This window comes from Dendronephthya gigantea, unplaced genomic scaffold (assembly GCF_004324835.1).
Source record: "Dendronephthya gigantea isolate DGI-Jeju-01 unplaced genomic scaffold, DenGig_1.0 000111F, whole genome shotgun sequence".
Taxonomy (NCBI): domain Eukaryota; kingdom Metazoa; phylum Cnidaria; class Anthozoa; order Malacalcyonacea; family Nephtheidae; genus Dendronephthya; species Dendronephthya gigantea.
Window position 1 is genome coordinate 475,103 of NW_021163121.1, and position 20,942 is coordinate 496,044.

General features: G+C 37.8%; 2 protein-coding genes across 2 annotated transcripts; one reads left to right on the forward strand and one right to left on the reverse strand.

Moving 5' to 3' along the window:
* Positions 1–225: 225 nt before the first annotated feature.
* On the forward strand, positions 226–2,054 carry LOC114535159 (proline-rich extensin-like protein EPR1). The gene is made up of 2 exons (XM_028556542.1): positions 226–231; positions 766–2,054. The coding sequence occupies exons 1-2, from the start codon at positions 226–228 to the stop codon at positions 1,978–1,980; spliced, it is 1,221 nt and encodes a 406-aa protein (XP_028412343.1). The 3' UTR covers positions 1,981–2,054.
* A 3,535-nt stretch (positions 2,055–5,589) lies between these two features.
* Positions 5,590–20,782, reverse strand: LOC114535170 (low-density lipoprotein receptor-related protein 4-like). Its single transcript, XM_028556551.1, has 3 exons — positions 20,734–20,782; positions 16,337–16,760; positions 5,590–6,156 (listed from the first exon to the last, which is right to left on the reverse strand). Exons 1-3 carry the CDS (start codon positions 20,780–20,782, stop codon positions 5,718–5,720), a joined length of 912 nt encoding a protein of 303 aa, XP_028412352.1. The 3' UTR covers positions 5,590–5,717.
* Positions 20,783–20,942: the final 160 nt, after the last annotated feature.

Consider the following 20,942-nt stretch of genomic DNA (forward strand, 5'->3'; position numbering starts at 1 on the left):
GCTTTCCTTTTTGTGTTCAACCTCTCTAGACACTTAAATATATTTTAGACCATGTCTTATCAGCAAAAAGTGAAAAAGATCTTATTCACGCGACTATACCCATGGAGCTTGGAAGTCTAAAAATCCTGGCACGATACTGATCAGTCAAATCATAACAAAGTTAACCAGGAAATGCTTTGGCAACTTCGCACTATCTCATCTACAGTTTCTGATCTCAAATCTAACATGGAAGTGTGTAATAAAATAATTTCCCAGCTTGAACATTCCATTGTTTGCAAAAATATCACATATTCTTATTCTGAAAATCAAGCAGATCCCGAACGGGACAATGACACACTTCCGATTTTGGCGGGAAACGATAATTCCTTGAACTGCGAGGACTTTTAGCCTACTAAGCCACCAAAACAAGCTATTAAGCAAACAGATCAGACTATTAAGCTACCAGATCAGATTATTAAACCACAAGAACAGACTATTAAGCCACCAAAACAGACAATTAAGCCACTAGAACAGACTATTAAGCCACCAGATCAGATTATTAAGCCACCAGAACAGGATATTAAGCCACCTGAACAGACTATTAAGCCACCAGAACAGACTACAAAGCCACCAGAACAGGCTATTAAGCCACCAGAAAAGACTATTAAGCCACCAGAACAGGCTATTAGGCCACAAGAACAGACTATTAACCCACCAGAACAGACTATTAAGCCACCAGATCAGGCTATTAAGCCACCAGAACAGACTATTAAGCCACCATAACAGATTATTAAGCCACCAGAACAAACTATTAAGCCACCAGAAAAGACTATTAAGCCACCAGAACAGGCTATTAAGCAACCAGATCAGGCTATCAAGCCACCAGAAAAGACTATTAAGCCACCAGAACAGACTATTAAGCCACCAGAACAGGCTATCAAGCCACCAGAACAGACTATTAAGCCACCAGAACAGGCTATTAAGCCACCTGAACAGACTATTAAGCCACCAGAACAGACTATTAAGCCACCAGAACAGGCTATCAAGCCACCAGAACAGACTATTAAGCCACCAGAACAGTCTATTAAGCCACCAGAACAGGCTATTAAGCCACCTGAACAGACTATTAAGCCACCAGAACAGACTATTAAGCCACCAGAACAGACTACAAAGCCACCAGAACAGGCTATTAGGCAACCAGAAAAGACTATTAAGCCACCAGAACAGGCTATTAAGCCACCAGAACAGGCTATTAAGCCACCAGAACAGACTACAAAGCCACCAGAACAGGCTATTAGGCAACCAGAAAAGACTATTAAGCCACCAGAACAGGCTATTAAGCCACCAGATCAGGCTATTAAGCCACCAGAACAGGCTATTAAGCCACCAGAACAGACTATTAAGCCACCAGAACAGGCTATCAAGCCACCAGAACAGACTATTAAGCCACCAGAACAGTCTATTAAGCCACCAGAACAGGCTATTAAGCCACCAGAACAGACTATTAAGCCACCAGAACAGACTACAAAGCCACCAGAACAGGCTATTAGGCAACCAGAAAAGACTATTAAGCCACCAGAACAGGCTATTAAGCCACCAGATCAGGCTATTAAGCCACCAGAACAGGCTATTAAGCCACCAGAACAGACTAAGGCACCAGAACAGACTATTAAGCCACCAGAACAGACTATTAAGCCACCAGAACAAACTATTAAGCCACCAGAACAGACTATTAAGCCACCAGAACAGGCTATTAAGCCACCAGAACAAACTATTAAGCCACCAGAACAGACTATCAAGCCACCAGAACAGACTATTAAGCCACCAGAACAAACTATTAAGCCACCAGAACAGACTATTAAGCCACCAGAACAGACTATTAAGCCACCAGAACAAACTATTAAGCCACCTGAACAGACTATTAAGCCACCAGAACAGACTATTAAGCCACCAGAACAGACTATTAAGCCACCAGAACAGGCTATTAAGCCACCAGAATAGGCTATTAAGCCACCAGAACAGACTATTACGCCACGAACAACCACACATCAAAAACCTTGTCTCAATACCGAGGATATACGTGGAGATAAATCAACAAACAATGGAACATACTAAATCCACCGAGAGTCAATCACGTTTTCACGACCCCGAATCCGTTACGACCTCGTGGTCACAATCCTGAGAGTTTAACGACTTTCTGGAATAGAATTTTCAAAGGAAATTATCCTTTGATCACATTTGTGATATTTTAGAAGACTAAGCTACTCCCTAAGTCGTTGCACTTGATGCTCCTACTGTAGATCCGCTAATGTTATCTCATATTTCTTATCCGGACAAAAAGTTCGTTCAGGAGCGAGATAAAGAACTCGCAGTGGTCCAATGCGCCGTGTTAAACATCACAGGTCCAGTATCCACATTGCATGACCGTTTTGAGAATTACATTCCTGTTACTCCCACATATCTCAAATAATTTGTTGAGCAATCACTATGTCTCGTAGGTTAGGCTAACACGCAATTATCCATACTACCTCGCAAGAAGGTATTAACGTCAACTAACAAATCAAAAGTGGATTTGGCAAACCAAATGCCAAAAGGTTGCTTTTTGGACCCGACTTTCTCACCATTCCATCTAAAGAAGCCGAATTATCGTGGGGCTTAGCAAAAAAACCTGGTGCCCACGACCCCCCAATAATATAACCAAGACTTTAAACATTCAAGCAGAAGTTTTCCCTTGTCAGGAAAATACAAACTTGAAACAAGCCGTGTCGGTTTTTTCGTTTTTTTCCCAGTCACGTTTCCAACGACCGCAAAATTAGCAAGCCGCTTCAAACAGCAGCAAAGTCTGATAGCAATCTGAAATCTATCAATTCAAATTTCTCCCTTTCAGTCTCAATAAAGCTCCAATGATCTTCACTCGGTTAATGAAACGGGTTGCGAATTATTTCAGGAAACAAGGCTTTCTGCTAATAGTTTACCTCGACGATATGTTTATCGTCGGGGCAACACTGGAGGAGACAAATCGATTCACAGTTATTGGAGTCCATGGGCCTCAGAGTAAATTTCGAGAAACCCATCCTGTCTCCGACTCAAGTAATCCATTTCCTGGGGTTCATAATCAACTCGAACATAATGATCATCTCCCTACCAGAGAAAAAGATAAACAAAACGCTGGGGCTCTGTCAACAATTGCTGAAAGCGGAGAAACATACATTAAGGGGCATAGTTCAACTGTTGGGTTTGCTAGAATCTTACCGCCCGAATGTAACATTTTTTTCTCAATGCCTCGAAACAGGGGTGGGGAGCAGTCAGCAGCACCAATCATACAAACGGGAAATGGTCAGTCACTGAGAGGTTGTTATACATAAATATACTCGAGTTGAATGCTGCCATTCTCGGCCTGAAGTCCCTCTTGAAGAACAATCATGCAAGGACGGTGTCATTGAACATGGACAATTCAATCCCCGCTCCCTATATAAACAACAAGGGCGGCACCCACTCGTTACAGTTACTAGAGCTGACATTACAACTTTAGGATTGGTGCAATCAGAGAGACCTTTTTGTCATAGCCCATCATTTTCCAGGAAAGACCAACATTCAATCAGACCCCAAGTCAAGACAATTTCTGAACAACAGCGACTTGATGGTCGGTCCAAAAATTTTGAGACCGTTCCTGAAAGACTGTCGAACGGACCACTTCGCCTCTCGATCAAATAACACGACAACTGAAAAATTACATCACTTGGAGACCAGACCCAGAGGCCCAACATTGAGATGCTTTCACGGTCAACTGGAAAGGACTTGCAGGATATGCCTTCCCATAATTCAATTTAATCCCTCTGGTTCTCAATAAAGTTATGTCGAACCAAATAGAGATCGTCTTAATAGCGCCAATTGGCAACCCCAGCTTTGGTGGCCCTTACTAATCAGCCGTCTCGTCGAACAACCGACTCTCCTGCCAAACAACAAACATCTCGTGATAAATCCATCCGACCCTTCAATTCATCCGATGTGTCCACGTCTACATTTGGGCGTATCTCACATCTCGTGGCCTTGCCTTGCCCAAAGAGAGTCTCGCCCCTCTCTAATTTTGACCTCAACCACTGCAAGCTTTCTCCAGAGGGTCTAACGTTTACTTTATTTACCACCTCGACCGGATGAGACCGTTTCGGCATTTTATACTTGTTTTCCGGATGACCTTAGGTTATGTCCAGTGGCATGTTTTAAACATTACATTCCTACGACGGCAGAATTTAAGGAAACTTCAAGAGACCAACCCAATAAGTTGTTTCTTTCATTTATTAAACCTCACTAACCAGTCAGTTCAGCAACGCTTCCTTGGTGGATTCTTCAAATGCTGGGTCAGGTTGGTACAAAAATCTTCAAAGCGCGTGGAGTAAGGGAAGCAGCAACATTAGCAGCTGCCAACGGATCTGTTCCATTAGATAAAATACTTAAGATGGTTCGACAGTTCTACTACAGACCTATGGTATCGACACCGAGCCCTTTACCACACCCATTGTTCATGCAGGGTTAAATAAGCCACAGCAGGTCCAGGACACAGGTCAGTTCAAGAGGGTAATACCTATATTTGTCAGGGTTCTTGGGTTAAAAAGTGATGTGAAGCACAGATTGGTATGCCATACCGCTGTTATGGTCATATATTTCTTCCTTCGTTCCCTAATATAACCGAAATTATTTGCAGACTGGTACAGCCCTTGTATAATTCGAACTTTATTCACAACGCGTGTGCTTTGGATAGTTCCCTGATATCCCATGCATATTCTTTTGAGAACAACGAGGAATATTACACGACATAAATATATTGATAAGACAATCTTTTGTGCTTTAATGAGAGCTCTTGTTGTTAGTGACGTGAAGTTTTGTGATGCATGTTCCTATTGAGAAAATAGAAACATCGTATATTTTCATGAAATTTTGCGCATTTTCTGAAAAAGCCTGTGCTTAGTATAGTTCTCTTATATATTATCGTATTTTTCATTCTATTGTATTGATAGGCATATTTTGGAATTGGATACTGTATATTTTTGCGAAATATATTGCGGCATAGTGGCATATATAGTTTTCTCACATGGAATCTTACGTGTTTTTCCTAAGAACGAGAAATGTTACAGAAAATATTTATATAGGGTTCATGAGTGTTATCGGCTGTTCCATTAAAAACGCTTCATTTTTTTACGTTGGTAACGTTTTGTGATATTTCATGCTTGTTTTGCTCAAATGGAGTTTTTATTGCATATGTGTTCGTACTGCTTTTTCGTCTTGTATTTTGCATTTATATTTTGCTCATACTGTTGAGAAATAATTAAAGTTTGACTGAATACGTTGCGAAAACAGTGTTTTTTTTGGCGCATCCTGATTGAATTAATCCGCGGTGCCTAAACAATTCCGCAAATTTTCTGTAATGTTCAAAAGGGCAAACATGCAACAAAATCGCAAGCCATACATCTCGATTGTATATCATAACAACTACATTGTGAGATGCTTTGGCTATGGCTCAGATTCATTATAATAAATCTAAATTGTCGGATATCTGTTACCGTGTGTATAAACAAAAACCAAAATGAATTGAGGGGTTTTCATTTAATAAAAGCTAATATGCATGAAACTGCAAAATGATGCGTGTGTGCGGGCGAGGAAAATATTTTTTCCACGGAAGATTTATTCTAATTCCTGTTTGGTCCCTTACCTAAAAGCGAATTCAAGAAGTGAACCTTACACTACCATTTACAAGAATGTGCGAACTTACCTTCAGGTTGTCGATCTTTGTCTACGACGAGAAGCTTTCTCACGTCGAAGCCTTTTGGTAACGGAATATAACGAAATATATCTCTGCTGGTGACATTCATTTTTATGATAATGGGTGAAATTCTTTCTTTCCAGTAAAGAAAATCTCCAATAACGTCTACTGACATCCCTCCGAAATGATCAGCTGAACCGTAATTAGTTGTCTGATTGCTTTTACGGCCATCGTAATCCATTTCAATTATGACATTAATTGTTCCCACTCCCTCGTACGCGTACACTCGCTTCCTGTTGTAATCCAGAGCCAGATCGTAATAATCATTTATGTTTAAATCATATATTTGTTTGTCATTGTTTGTAGCCAAGTGTCTTCTCATTACCTTTCCATCATTTAACTCGGTCCAAAATAAATATCTACAGTGAACAATAATACAGAATTGTAATTATTATTAAAACTGGCTCAAAGTTAGCTATATAATCAGCGATATTGCGATTTAAGGGAACAGAGTCATGACAGCGGCTACAAATACAATCAATAATTTATTCTAAAAGTTCACTCACACTCAAACTCATGCATTGAGTCAGTTCTCAATCTTCTCATAATAATATAATATAATATAATAATGATACATTTCTCCATGATGGCTTTTCAGAAATATTTACACAAAGAATGAAAATAACTAATTAAGTAATCTATATTTACATATGAAAAGTTAAAACTATTTATTGCTAAGATGAGTTCTGAAAAACTTTGAGTAGCGTCCCTCTAACTAATTTTTTAAAAACTCTAATATTTAGAGTATTCTTGATGTTATTGTCTAAAGCATTCCATAGTTTGGTAGATCTATATAGAAACGAGCGCTGGCCCGCAGCTGTCCGATAAAATGGTATATCCAACTCGTCCATTTGTCGAGTGACCCGGTCGTGCGTCTGGGATCTAGAAGTGAATCTTCTTGCAAGATATGGTGGATATGGTCCATAACGTTTCTATGCCGGTATTCTCAGTCGAATACGATCCAGCTTGATTCTTAATGTTTTACCTTCGATATTTCTATGGACTAAAAAATTTTCTCATTCATCAGCAACAGCAGAATTTCTATATCAATGAGTGTGCGAGAGTCTTTGAATACAGGCGATAGACTTGCAATTGATTTCCGCGAATACCGCGCTCAAGATGCTGCAAAGCTTAATCGTTCAAAGAAATGTCTCTCTTTTTGTCGAAGTCTGTCTTCATTGGCAAATTCATCGTGTGCAATGCTACCCTAAATCTGAGCTGGAAGCTATGACCTACTCTTTCATTCCTATAGAGGGGATATGAAAAAGCAATTTAAACGCAATTTTGATAGACATCGCTTGTGGTTATGTCAGAATCCCATGAGGTGATAATAATGCCTTGTACCTCATTCTTATTGTTATTTGAACTTGAGTATTGCGCTCTTTTGCTGTGATATCAAAACAACGTTTAATTCATACGTCCTATGGACATGGCCGGAATTGTTAGAAATTAACAGCACTTACAGTACTGACCAGAAATAACCTAACAAAAAACACGGTAAACCTAGGTCAAACCTCAGTCTGATAGCGGTTGAACCGAGGTCAGATCGAGGTCGAACTAAATTGTGAGGTTGGCTACACCACTGAATTTAAGGTAGAAAGTTATCGTTACCCTCTGCTCTCATTTATGGGCAGAAATGAACATTAATGTGCAGAACCGTCCCCGACCGATCAAACAAGTACATTATCCGCTTTAAAAGACAAGTTGCTAAAGTTTGTAACTAACATGGTGTTCGAGAAGATGTCACAGATGCGAGATATGTTAAAGCACTTCGAAGATTACGTTGCCGGAACTGAGTCGTGTAATCACCCTGATGAACAAACTAGTCAACAACAACAGATCGAGCCCGAAGACACTAGGCATGGCCCGATTGTGCTCGGCAACTTTTGAGCAACTTTTTACTTTTGGAGCAACTTTTTTTGTGCGAGCAACTTGAAGCAACGTTCTTGTTTTGAAGCTATTTCTCAGCAACTTTTACGCTTTTTACTAAAATGCTTAAACATGATAGCATGAAACGTTTCTAACTTAATTTTCTGCAATATATTATTTATGTACACGTACACTCCCTATAGGTACAGCATAATATAAGACATGATACCGCCTGCTTCCTATTTTTAGTAGTTATTTGGTAGAGTCAGTGTTTCCACAATGCAGGAAATGCCTTGTTTAATTAAGGTTCTCAGTTGTAAACGGGACTTTTTTGCCTTTTCAATGAGAAATAACACACACTCTAACAACGAAAAAGCGTTCAAAAATAGTACAATAGCGACAAGAGAGTGTAAGAGATAGGAACATTTTATTTCAATATTATATACAACACAGTCATCGAACAAAAACCCTAGAATAATTAGGGTAGGCAACTCGAGCCTTAATAGGCACAAGCTAGTAGCCTTAATAGGCACAAGCAATATTTTGAGTTTAGTAGCAACTTTTCTCTGTTTCGAGCAACTTTTAAGCAACTTTTATGCTTTTTAGAGAGCAACTTTTTAGTTTTAGTGGGCAACATTTTGGCTTTTTACGAGCACAATCGGGCCATGCCTAGAAGACACAGATATGATACAGAATTATCTTAATGCATGAGCCGAACACCACCAACACTTCGAGTTCGTTTGACGAACTTGCTGCAGACAAAAAAGGGCCAACGATTGAGAAGAAATTGGCGAAACTCATCAGCGAGGCTGTGACAGCTTGATTATCGCATCTGCGACCTCAGAATTGCGATTCACTTGTCGATCCAAATGTCAACAAGGCTGTTAGGCAGCAACGTAAACAAGCCACCCGAAGAGCACACAGTTCCATGAAAAAGTGCCAAATATTATTTATCTCCTCAATTTATGTTATTACTCAATTTTGCAATAAAACAACGGGAGAAGTTTTGCCCTTGTTCTCGCTTTGTCTGGCAACAGAGAGTTGAATCTTGTTTGGGGATGATGTGGGTAAAGAAATTGATGAAGTCGCGAAGGCTAATAAACTCGGAACAAAACTCTTTGGTTCCCGTAGGGGACGTGGACAGAGATTTCACCCTAACCCGTCGTTTCTACCAAGAGGAACAAGTCGCACAGCCTCAATGAGAGGCAACAGCTGAAAGAATTACAATCAACGACTCTCTACCCTTCCGTCTTTTTTCGGCGACAGAGGTTCGTATCGGCGCAGACCAGACGCGAAGTTCAGTTTCACCCAGAACAAGCCGAATCAGAGTTAATCGCACCAGCTCCGCCACACGTCAATACTTTCGCTAAAATAACTGAATTGCTTTCTGAACAGCCAGCGTTTGTAGCTGGACAATGGCAAGGAATTACGTTAGATGTATTTGTCTTCAGTTGTGTAACCAATTGTAAAATTGAATTTGATTACGACACCTCACCAACAAGTTTTAATCCGAAATACAAATTTTCGGCTATTGATAAAGAAGTTTTTGAATTCTTATTTGAAATCATAATTGAGGAAACGCATTCTGAGTGTGGTGAGGTTTTTCCCAATTTCTATTCGGCCTAAAAAGGAGCCATGAAAAATTTGAGTGATTTTCAACCTTAAAAGACTTTCACTTAACGCAAGTTCAAAATGGACACTTTGGAAACAGCTATCAAACTCATGAAACCTGACTGTTTCACCTATACAAAATACCAATACCTTAAATTATCTTGGAGAGGGAAACTTTATCAATAATTATTACTGCTTCACCAATGGGACTATATCGAACACACTGTGATCAAAATTTGGTCACTCTTGTCTCGGTTACATTCTTGACTCCATTTACATCGAAGATTCTCTCCGGTTGTGCAAAGATGTTATTTTTGATGCAACTCAGTTATTTGTCCAACTTGGGTTTGCAGTAGATCATTCTAAGTTGGTATTTCAACCAACGCGAACTTTGAAGTTTTGGGGATTTTTATTAAACTCCACTATCATGCATTACTGTTTCGCTCACGACAAGAAAATTATAAAATTACTACTCTTTGTGTATAACTATCAAAGTTTTCCGAAGTTACTATTCGACAGTCAAGTTCTATTATAGGATGTCTTGTCCCTGCATTCCCTAGAATTGAACCGTTATACTATAGAGCACTAGTGCGTGATAAGACTCTAGCATTACGACACTCACATGGTGATTTTGAACAAAAATTATGATGTCTATCACAGGCCAGTATCGATGAAATTAAGTGCTGGGTCTCTTCCCTACCAACGGCATCAAGGATTATTGATCATGGTATCCCTCATCTTATTATCACAACTGATGCCTCACATATAGGTTGGGGAGCCGTTGTTAACGAAACTAGGACACAAGGGCTGTGGTCCGCACACGAAATGAAATTCATATTAACGTCTTAGAACTTCTGCCATAATGTTTGGGCTAACATCACTTCTTGATAGCACCTGTAACACGCATATCAGAATTCAATCAAATAATACAACAGCTGTCACATATATAAATGCAATGGGGGGTTGCAAATCTATAGGGTGTAACAATGTTGATAAAGATATTTGGCTATGAGCCATAGCTCGCAATAATTGGTTATCCGTCGCGTTCACTCCGGGCAAACAAAATACTGTTGCTGATAAACTTTCACGAGAATTGAATGCGGCATTAGAATGGACTTTACATCCATCTGTTTTTAACAGGATTGGCGAGCACTTTAATCAACCCGATGTTGATCTCTTTGTTAGCCGGATAACCAACCAAACTGACGTTTATATTTGGTGGAAACCAGACCCGTATGCCTCATTTGCGGATGCATTTTCGGTGAGTTGGGTAAATTTCACTAAAAGTTAGGATTTACGTCCTTTTTGCTTAGTTGCTAGATGCCTACAGAAAGTATTGCAAGAAAAAATCACCATGATCATTGCGGTTCCAATTTCGGCGACTCATGTATTGTTTATGAGACTTTTAATGTTAATAATCGATCATCCCAGGAGCTTCAGAGTGACCGAGAATGTTCTCTCCAAAGCCTCTACACGGAAAAACCTGAGCCAAAGTTAATCTTAATGGAAAGCAAAATATCAGAAATAAAATCCGTGAGTTTAGCGTCAGGTCATTATTTATCGAGCGACTCACAAGTAAGAAAGGTTTAACTTGCAAAATGGTCCGAGTTTTGCCTCCAATGGCAAATTAATCCAATGCTACCCTCTGTGAATAATGTGTTGACTTTTCTTGTTTGTTTATATGACCAACATTTATCTTACTCTGCCATAAATACGGCTCGTTCAGCTTTGTCAAGCTATTTAATAGACGCTAAATTTATTAGAACACACTATAAGCCCCGTTTGCACTACATTCAATTTATCGGCACGGCACGGCTAAAATAGGTACCCGTGCCAAATTTTATTAGTGCTCAGACTATACCAAAACAAAGGCCGGGCGCGGATGAAATGGGCACGGGTACTCATTTTAGCCGTGCCGTGCCGATAAATCGAGTGTAGTGTAAACGGGGCTATAGAGTAACCACTCATATGTTCATTGTTCGCTTCATGAAATCAGTGTTTAATTCCACAAATCCAGCCTCCAAGTATGACGAAACATGAAATGTTAATGTTAATTGTATTCGATTATTTAAAAGGAATGTTCCCTGCTTCTTATTTATTTATAAAAGACCTTTTCTTAAAGCTTGTCATGTTACTTACCCTCACGTCGGGTCAACGATGTCCGACTTTGACTTTTCAGGATTTTCAAAGTATGAGGAAAACACAAACTATTATGAATTTAATCTTACCAGTCATCTAAAACAGAATCGACCTGGTAATATCACCAAAAAGAACTGTGCGTCTATACCATGCTGCAGAGACTTATTTGAGTAGAACTTTGACACTAAGGAATGCCACATTTACAAAATTACTAGTTTCTTAGGTGAAAAACATGGTCCTGAAGCATGCAGGTTGTTCATTGGTCTCTGTTTTTCGGAAATTCTATTATAAACCCATTATTGATGATAATCTATTCAAAATTCTGTGTTACAATAGATTCTCCGAGTTTTGCACTTTTATAGGCTGTGTCCACAATTGTTAAAGTCACATGTTAACCGGAAGTACGTAACTATGGTTTGGTAGAATTATCATCAAACTTCAACTTGAGGTAAATCTCGTTTAATTTTCAATTAATTACCTCATAAAACACTCGAATTATCACTTGTTTAAAAGACCTCGGCGCTCTCTTAAAGTAGAAAAATCTGGACGATTTGATCGCAAAATTTAAAGTTATGTCGATGCTACAATTACAGCATTTGCATGTCATTTAAAGAAAAGAGAAGAACATTAAAATGTTTGGTATTTCAATAGCGCTAAAAGAACTACAATAACGCTAATTTAACATCAATTGTGGAAGTGCGGAAGTTCAACAACACGGCCTTATTATATATTCCGTAAAGTGAAAATCAATAGAACGAAACGAAGAACAATTGCATTAACTTTTTGATCATTAACATTTTCGAAACAACAATAGCAATAAATCAAACGACATTTAGCATAGAGAAATATTCATTAATGTAAAGGTGTAAAAAGTAAATATTAGAATTCGCATTCTATCATAATTGTCTGTTCACACAACAGCAATATCAGTATGTGCAAGTTTTTTCCCGGGATGTGTTCTCTTTCAAGTAGGTCTGCATGCATAAATCTGCCCCATGCTGTACATTTCGCAAATGGTTAAGCAGTGCACATTCCTTTCAGCAGCTGCTATCAAAATTTGTTTTTGAAATTCAACGTTTTGAAGTGAACAAATTCTTCTCATCTTCTCATCTGTACCTTTATAACTATCTTTTGTTTGTAAATTATGTATACATAATAGAACGCAAATGAGAGAACTTGGTGTAAATAAGTATTTCTCAGTTACGCTAAATGTCGTTTGATCTATTGCTATTGTTGTTTCGAAAATGTTAATGATCAATAACTTAACGCAATTGTTCTGCGTTTCGTCTATTGATTTTCACTTTACGGAATATATAATAAGGCGTTGTTGTTGAACTTTCGCACTACCACAATTGATTTTCAATCAGCGCTATTGTAGTTCTTTCAGCGGTATTGAAATACCAATAACTTTAATGTTCTTCTCATTTCTTTAAATGACATGCAAATGCTGTATATGATGAATGGTTTTCTATATTGATATGGCCTAGGAAGATTACTTTTTTCTGTTTAGTTAGACCATAGGCTTGTTTCTGCTTGTACTATGACAATACATACTATAAAACAAATGCATGTAAAATGACTGTTTAAATTAAATAATTTCTAGCATATAGTCTCACAAGAGTATAATCCTTAGCACTTAATTAGCTGATTGTTAAAATTATACTGCACTTCATTTGAACCGTCTTATACAATCTACATGCATGCTATATTAAATACTAATGCATGCTATGCATACATTAAATACTAATGCATGCTATGTTTAAATTCTGATGCATGCCATGCATATGTTTAAATATACTTTAATATACAATCTTCGTGCACTGGCCTAAATTTAAGCACGCGATTGGTCAAAATCGATCACGTGGTTTCTTGTTGCCTGGCGACAGATCATGGAAATCCTAATTTATTCGCAATAACCCATGAAAATCGTGGTTTATTGACTTTATTCAAAAATGGCAGCCTGCATGAACGAAGCTGGTTCCGAAGTGAACGACGAAGAGATTAAGCAAATTATCCATGATTCGATACCGGGTAGTACCAAAAAGCAAACAAAATGGAGTGTATCCATCTTCAAAGGTAATTGTAAAACACAATAATTGGTTCTTGTTTGCCCTGGACATTTTGACAATTCACATTTACGTTCGTGAAAAACTTATTTTGTTTTGTTTTTATTTGAAGAATGGCTGCAAGTAAGATATCCTACTGAGTACTTGGAATGTTTAAGCAAAGAGAAACTGGCAGAACGACTAACCAAGTTTTATCAGGAACTGAAACAAAACGACGGGAAAGACTACAGTCGTTCAGCTCATGTCGCTGTGAGAGCAGGAATCAACCGATATTTATCCTCAGAGACAGTTGGAAAGACGTTTTCAATCATAACTGATCCTGTTTTTAAAACAGCAAAAAAGTCTTTAAGCGCAAAGCTAAAGAAAATTAAGGAGGATGGGTCGTCCAAAGTGAAACATCACTCAAGTATTCAACCCGAAGACTTTCAAAAATGTTATGACAATGGTGTTTTTGGGAGCGATTCGCCTATATCATTATTGCGAGTGAACTGGTTCAACATAAACTTATATTTCTGCAGAAGAGGTGGAGAAAACCAAAGGGAATTGACAAAGAACAGTTTTGTTTTCAAAACAGACGCCAATGATTTAGAGTATGTTGAAATAGCCGAGCAAGAGAAAACTAAGAATCATCCTGGCGGTCTTAGTGACAAGGCGGACGAAGCGGATCCTAAAATGTTTTCGACTTGTGACAGCCATTGTCCTGTTCAATATTTAAAGAGGTTGATTGAGGTACTTAACCCAGGGTAAAAAGCACTTTTTCAGAGGCCAAAGAGAACATTTTCTGCTAGTGAAAAAATCTGGTTTGATCGAGCGCCTCTTGGCGTCAACACGTTAGGAAATATGATGAAAGAAATATCAACAGCAGCAAAACTGAGCCAGGTGTACACAAACCATTGTATAAGGGCAACTTCAGTCACTTTACTGGATAAAGCTGGAATTCGTGTCCATCGTATAATTCGAGTTTCGCGGCACAGAAACGAGGGAAGTGTTAAGGTGTACTGCGAAAGACAAAAGATACAACAACAAAAGGAATGCTCTGAAATTTTGGGCAATCCAGTGGCTTCACTTGGCTCAAAGCACCAACCATTGCAGCAAAACAAATACAACAACAAAAATGAAATAAGTTACAAAAACACCTTTGCCAAGACAACATCCCCCAAATTTGTTGACTTTGGAAGTGCAAGTTTCGAAAACTGCGGCGCTGGTGAGGCCCCCATTGGTAAAACTCTGTTTTGTTAATTCTTAGCTTATTTAAAATGTTTTATTGTGTTAAACTATGCTTGTCAAATAATTTGATAATAAATTGTTGAACTGTTTGAATTCCCTTCCTTTTTGTTTGTCTTTTTAATCTCAATTTCTTACATAAATATAGCCCTTGCCTTGGATCATCATTGCAGCAATCAGTGAACTCAGATTGTATATTAAAAGTGTTAGAGACTTTATGTTCGTGTTTTGTTTACAAATTAACGCACTTGCTGACCATACAATGAACTCAAAATTTCAATATTGCAATATTGAAGTTTCTCGTTCATTGTATGGCCAGCACGTGCGTTTATTTGTAAACAAAACACTCACAACAGTCTCTAACCCTTAAATACCCAAGTGAGCTAAAAAAACCTTGTTGGCCCACCATTAACAGAACTATTTGTGACTTATGAGAAATATATTACAACATGATTTACTGCTTTTAGTTAAAAGCAGAGTTAGTAATCAAGATTCAAGAATCCTTGACAGCTGACATATAATTGTAAATGATATGAAAGAGTGAGTCACTGAGAATGGAAAAGGTGTGTTATCTTTCTCTATTATATTCTGCAAGTGGAGATAAATTTCAATTATGTTTGCAGACACATCAATAACCTCTACTAATCCTGTTTTATGTCCAGTAATCTTGTAGGAAATTGTTATAGGTATGTTGAAATGATTACTAATTAATTGCATACATGAGAAGCAACTGCCTTTGAGTTATAATGGTTTCCGGCCACCCCTTGCGTGATTGATCAGGTAAAATGTCTACAATCTTTGCAGAATGCATGCACAGCTTTTGTACTTGGTAAATATGTAAATGCAAATGAAGTTCTTAAATCAAGATGGTTGCCTGTGTATGAAAGAAGAGAGTTAAATCTTCTCAAGCTTGTTCATAAATCATTGTATAATGTGACCATGTCTTAGAATCTTAAATTGCTACTGTATGTTGTTAATAATTATAGTTTAAGATCTGCTGTGGCTCCTCTAATTTATATTCCAATTAGGGAACGTAGCACGAGGCACGTGTCGATGTTGACAACTCTAGGACAACCTGTTTAAATTTCGTAGTATTAACTGATATTTATAAATGTTTGAAACCTGAAAATTCATTTTCACCAATTATTTTGGTTTAAAATTACCAATTTAAATGGTTGTCTCAGATGCATCCAAACAACCCTTTTTGGGTGGTTATTTTAACCCAAAAAGTATGAGTTAGAACTACGATTGTCAATGGGTCATTTTGAGTGTTTTTTTTTCAGCACTTCGACAGGTAGAGTTATGAGCTGAATCAAACTGTAAATCAAAATTATCATTTACACAGCATGCACTGAAGAACAGATATGAAGGATTTATTTTACCCGTTAATGCAAGTTCCGCAACGCGAAAAAGCATCTAACAAGTCATGAAAACTGAACAATAATCAAGAAGAACGAATTTGTGGTCAAAAATCAAAACAAATCGAAAAAATCAAAATCCGAAAAATGTAGTCACTTACGTCGCAAAAATCTTTCTTACAAATCTGACTTTATGCTGATAATATTTTTCTTACATTGAACTCAGTAATTAGCTCTGGTTGCGATTACTTCTCAATTTATGAAACACTCACCCTTGGATGGGGTCAATTGCTATATCCCAAGGCTCGCGTGTTTTAATCAGCGTCCTGCTGTCTTTACTGTCTAAAGTCGCCACGTTAATGATAGTCTTCCGAGGATCACTCCAGAATATACGACGTCCCATCCGATAAATTGTTACTCCCTCACTCCAGAATATACGACGTCCTATCCAATCAATTGTTAATGCCCGTGTCTTAGCATCCTTCACAACGATTTCTTCATAAGTTCCGTCATAATTTGCCCGACGAATTTCTTTATTTTCTTTCGCAAAATATATTTTCTTATTCTTCATGTCAATGTCCAGCGTCCGTATATAACTTTTTCCATCTACGACGAATGTTGAATCTAGCGTCGTTAAATCGACAGCCAAGATTGCAGTGTCGTTCGCCAAAAACATATATTGCTCAGGATAGGGTCCTGGAAAAAGATTACAGCTGAAGTCAAATACTGCGTGTTAATGTACAGGTTAGCATAGTTATAAACGGAAAAAACTAATGCAGAAATGTGGTGTTTTCTGTGATTGTTCGCAGGATAAATTTTAAAATTCGATCTAAATTTCTTTCTCAAAAACATTGGGGCGAGCGCGCGGCCAGCGTGATTTTCCATACAAATCTATAATGAGTGAGGGTAATTTATTTTTGCGCATTTTGCTTGATTTATCCAAAACAGTTAAAAAAAGCTCAATTTTAAAGTTTATTAAGGACAAATGAGTTTTTGTTGATATGTGGCTGGGAGTATTTGTGAATCAAAGACCGGTGAGTTTTAAATCTGGCGTCTTTCTTAATGTGTTTTTGCGAGCTGTTTGCACCCCTTGGTATACACAAACACTATCTATTACCTCTATTTTTGTGTCGATAAAGCACTAAAATGGGTAAATTTTACCAAAATACGAAGATATTTGATATGGGAGAGATAATATGTAACCTGACTGCTCTTGCGGTAGACCAACACTGTTAAAGTCGCCTTCACATGGTGTCATATGTCAGTTCATAGCTGGTTACGGTGTGTTTACTGCGACGTTGAATATATTATATTTGTTGGGAAGCCTTTTTTATATACTCAAGAGGATATACAGCCAAATAAGTTTAATGTTGCAATCCTGTGTGCTTGCGAGTGTTTAGAGAGACTGTATCGTTCTGACTAAATTATGCGAACAGTATTAATACCAGTAGGCAGTAATTAGTGTTGATATTATTATACCATCTTTTACCAGGGTGAAACCCGCCAGCAGAAGCTGTTATCAATGGGTGCCCTGGACATTTAGATATAAATAAAATGAAAAAACAATAAATATAAATAAGTTAATCTATACTAGCTAACTATATCAGTTCTATGGGTAAAAAACGTCAAAAACATTTCTTCTAATGCAGATTTAAAAAGTACTAACGATGTCACTTTCTTAATATCTGGTGGCAGACTATTAAAATCCTTAACTCCTAAATAAAAGCAACCTTTCTTGGCTGTTTCTGTTCTTACTAAGTAATCCATTTTGTTTCTTCTCGTATTATATGCATGCGAAGATTTTACAAAGTATTGATTAAAAATATCTGGTCCAATCACATTCATGCATTTAAAAACAAAAACAACCCGATGAATAAAGCAACGAGTTTGCAATCTCAAACACTGGTGTATCAGTTCTTCATGTCAATCATCTTTCGTCAAAATTATTCTGACAGCTCTTGTTTAAAGATGTTCCAAACCGTTATATCTAGAAGGTGGCAGCTGATTCCATACAAAATCACAGTAGTCCAATTTTGGAAGTATCATAGATCTGTATATTATCTCTGCTCCATGAGTTGTGAGATTACCTCGAATTCGTTTGAGAAGCCCTAATTGACTCGAGATCTTTTTGAATAATTTAGAAGTATGTTTTTGAAAGTTAAAAGAATGATCCAAATAGATGCCCAGGTAATTAAAGAATGATTTACGTTCCAGAGCCTTTTCACCTAACATAATTTCTCGCATGTCATCATCGGAGTCACTTTCGCTTAACCTACGGTAAGTTCCAAAAGCAACGTATTCAGTCTTCTTAGGATTGATATATAATTCATTTGCACAAGAATGAGACTTTTCATTTGAGTAAATTAGCTAATTCAGTATTCAATAATGCGCTCAATTGAGATATAGAAGAAGCAGCAACATAAATAACTGTATCATCAGCATACATCAAAGTACTGGCAGTTTGAAAGCAATCAGGTAAGTCCGTTATATACAACGAAAATAAGATCGGTCCCAGGATTGACCCCTGCGGTACACCTGATAACACTGGCTGAGCATCCGATAGTACACTATCAATATAAACAGACTAGCTACGTGCTGAGAGATAGTCACTCATCCAATCATGTCCCCTATCAACAATACCAAAAGATTTCAACTTTTCCAACAATTTGCAGTGATCTATAATGTCAAACGCTTTTCGATAGTCCACAAATACTGCCCCTGTTAATAACCCCCTATCCATATTCTTTCGTATGGTGTCCATGAAAAACGTTATAGCTGACTGGGTAGAGTGGCGACGACGAAAACCATGTTGACAGATAGGAAATAAATTATTCATTTCCAAATAAATAATCAACTGATATTGCACTGCTCTCTCTAGTAACGTCGATAGGACTGACAGGACTGAGATTGGGCAGCAGTTATCCATATCTTCTCGTTTCCTATCTTTGTACAATGGCACCACTTTAGCATGTTTCCACTGGCAGGATAGCCGTTGCGTTGTTATAGATAAATTAATGATGTGAGTTTTGGGAGCACTGATGTAAACAGCCGCATCCTTTAACAATCTGGCTGGTATACCATCAAGCCCTTGTTGCCTTAGAGATCTTTAACTGCTTTAATTGTTTATAGATGTAATCGTTTGGAACTGTTTTCAACTCAAAAACATGACTAGAACGTTTAATAGCATACAAAGAACTCAGAGAATGCAAAGCACGAGTTGTAATCGAAGCCTCCATTATTCTTATCTTTACAAGCGAAAAGAACTTGCAAAAGGCATTGGCTATACTTGTCTTATTCGTCAATATTTGGCTCTCCGAATTTATTTGGCTAATTGAGTCCGCCGATAACGCGCTTGTACTTGGCAGGATTCTTTTAATACTTTTCCAAAAATTACGTGGTTTATCCAAATTATCCTGAATAAGATTACGATTGTACACAGATTTTGCTTTCTTAACCTCTTACCTAACCTGTTGCTTGATTTCGATATCTGCGATAGATCGACCAATAATTATTTGATCCCGAGCGCATAGCTTTCCGTAAATAATAGTCTCGAGTATGTATTATCCTTCAAGCCGGTTTTCCACTAGCGATATTTTTCGCGCGAAGCGAATTTATTCCTTTGTATTAGAGTAATTCGTTCCAGATGATTGCAGTTGAGAGCTCTGAAACAAAAGTAAAATGTTGCTTCGCGCGAAAAATATCGCTAGAGGAAAACCGGCTTTAGACACCTTACCATTTAACCATGGGGTACACCGGCCACGCAGCTTTTTACTTATTAATGGAGTGTGACGATCACAGACCTGAAGAAAAACTCTCTTAAATTCATCCCACGCACTATCAACATCATCGGTAGCGTAAACATCGTCCCACGGCAGTAGTTTTAGTTCATCATTAAAGGAATCTGCACAATACCTTTTATAATTGCGACATTTAATTATACGAGCTTCAGTTTTTAAGGGGCTGTTTACATGAGCCCGGTTACCCGAGATTCAACGAAGCGTGAGAAGACTTTGAGGTATTGAAATAAGTCTTTATGACACCAAACAAGCACATGCTATTGTTGCGGTGATTATACGATTGCCAGGATCATGTTATCTGCTCATTTCAATACCTCAAAATCATCTCACGCTTCGTTGAATCTCGGGTAACCGGGTCATGTAAACAGCCCCTAAGGAACTCATTTTACAGACGCAGCCAATCATATCATAGTCACTGAGACCAAAGGGAATAACAGTAGACAAAGGCATATTCTGCGGTTGAGAAGTTTAGTATTAGCCTATAGTTATAGCCTAAATCTTGATTTTAATGAAATATAGCTGAGGCAAGCTTAGTTTAAATTCTAAGGTAAAAAGCATTGCTGGGCAATTTTAAGCATGTACACTTAATACCAATAAAATATTTAACACTTATTTACAGCGAACGAAGGACACATTGTGTTTTGTGGACCCACATTGCCAGAAATATGGGCCGTCAAAATGGCTGCTATGATTAAGAATGACGTAATTAATGGCGGCCGAAAAGTCTATTAAAATGTATTAGGACTGCAAAAAAATTTGAATTACAAAAATTACGAAGAAGTAAAACCTTAGCTCAAACTCGATACCTATTTAGTATGGATATCACTTTGTTTCTAACCCAAAATTTGTTTAAAATAAGTCGGTCTACTTACTTCCACAGCAGCATTTATTTTGGCCTATATGTAATGTAGTAATAGCCATACTTTTCCATACAATATAGCGCAAACCATGCTAAATTCGTGTTGATTTGTCCAGAAACCATTGATGGAGAGGGCTAGCTCTAACTCGTTTCGAAAACTCCATATTTCGATGCTTTTAAATTGTTTTTAAAACTTACGACTATATACAGTTCAAGTACTTC

Excerpts from the sequence above, each read along its gene's own strand:
- LOC114535170 (XM_028556551.1), bottom strand. The coding sequence starts at position 20,782 with ATGGCTATTACTACATTACATATAGGCCAAAATAAATGCTGCTGTGGA. Across the intron at positions 16,761-20,733 it reads AAATAAATGCTGCTGTGGAA|GACCCTATCCTGAGCAATAT; the intron begins GTAAGTAGACCG and ends ATCTTTTTCCAG. Across the intron at positions 6,157-16,336 it reads GCAATTGACCCCATCCAAGG|ATATTTATTTTGGACCGAGT; the intron begins GTGAGTGTTTCA and ends TGTTCACTGTAG.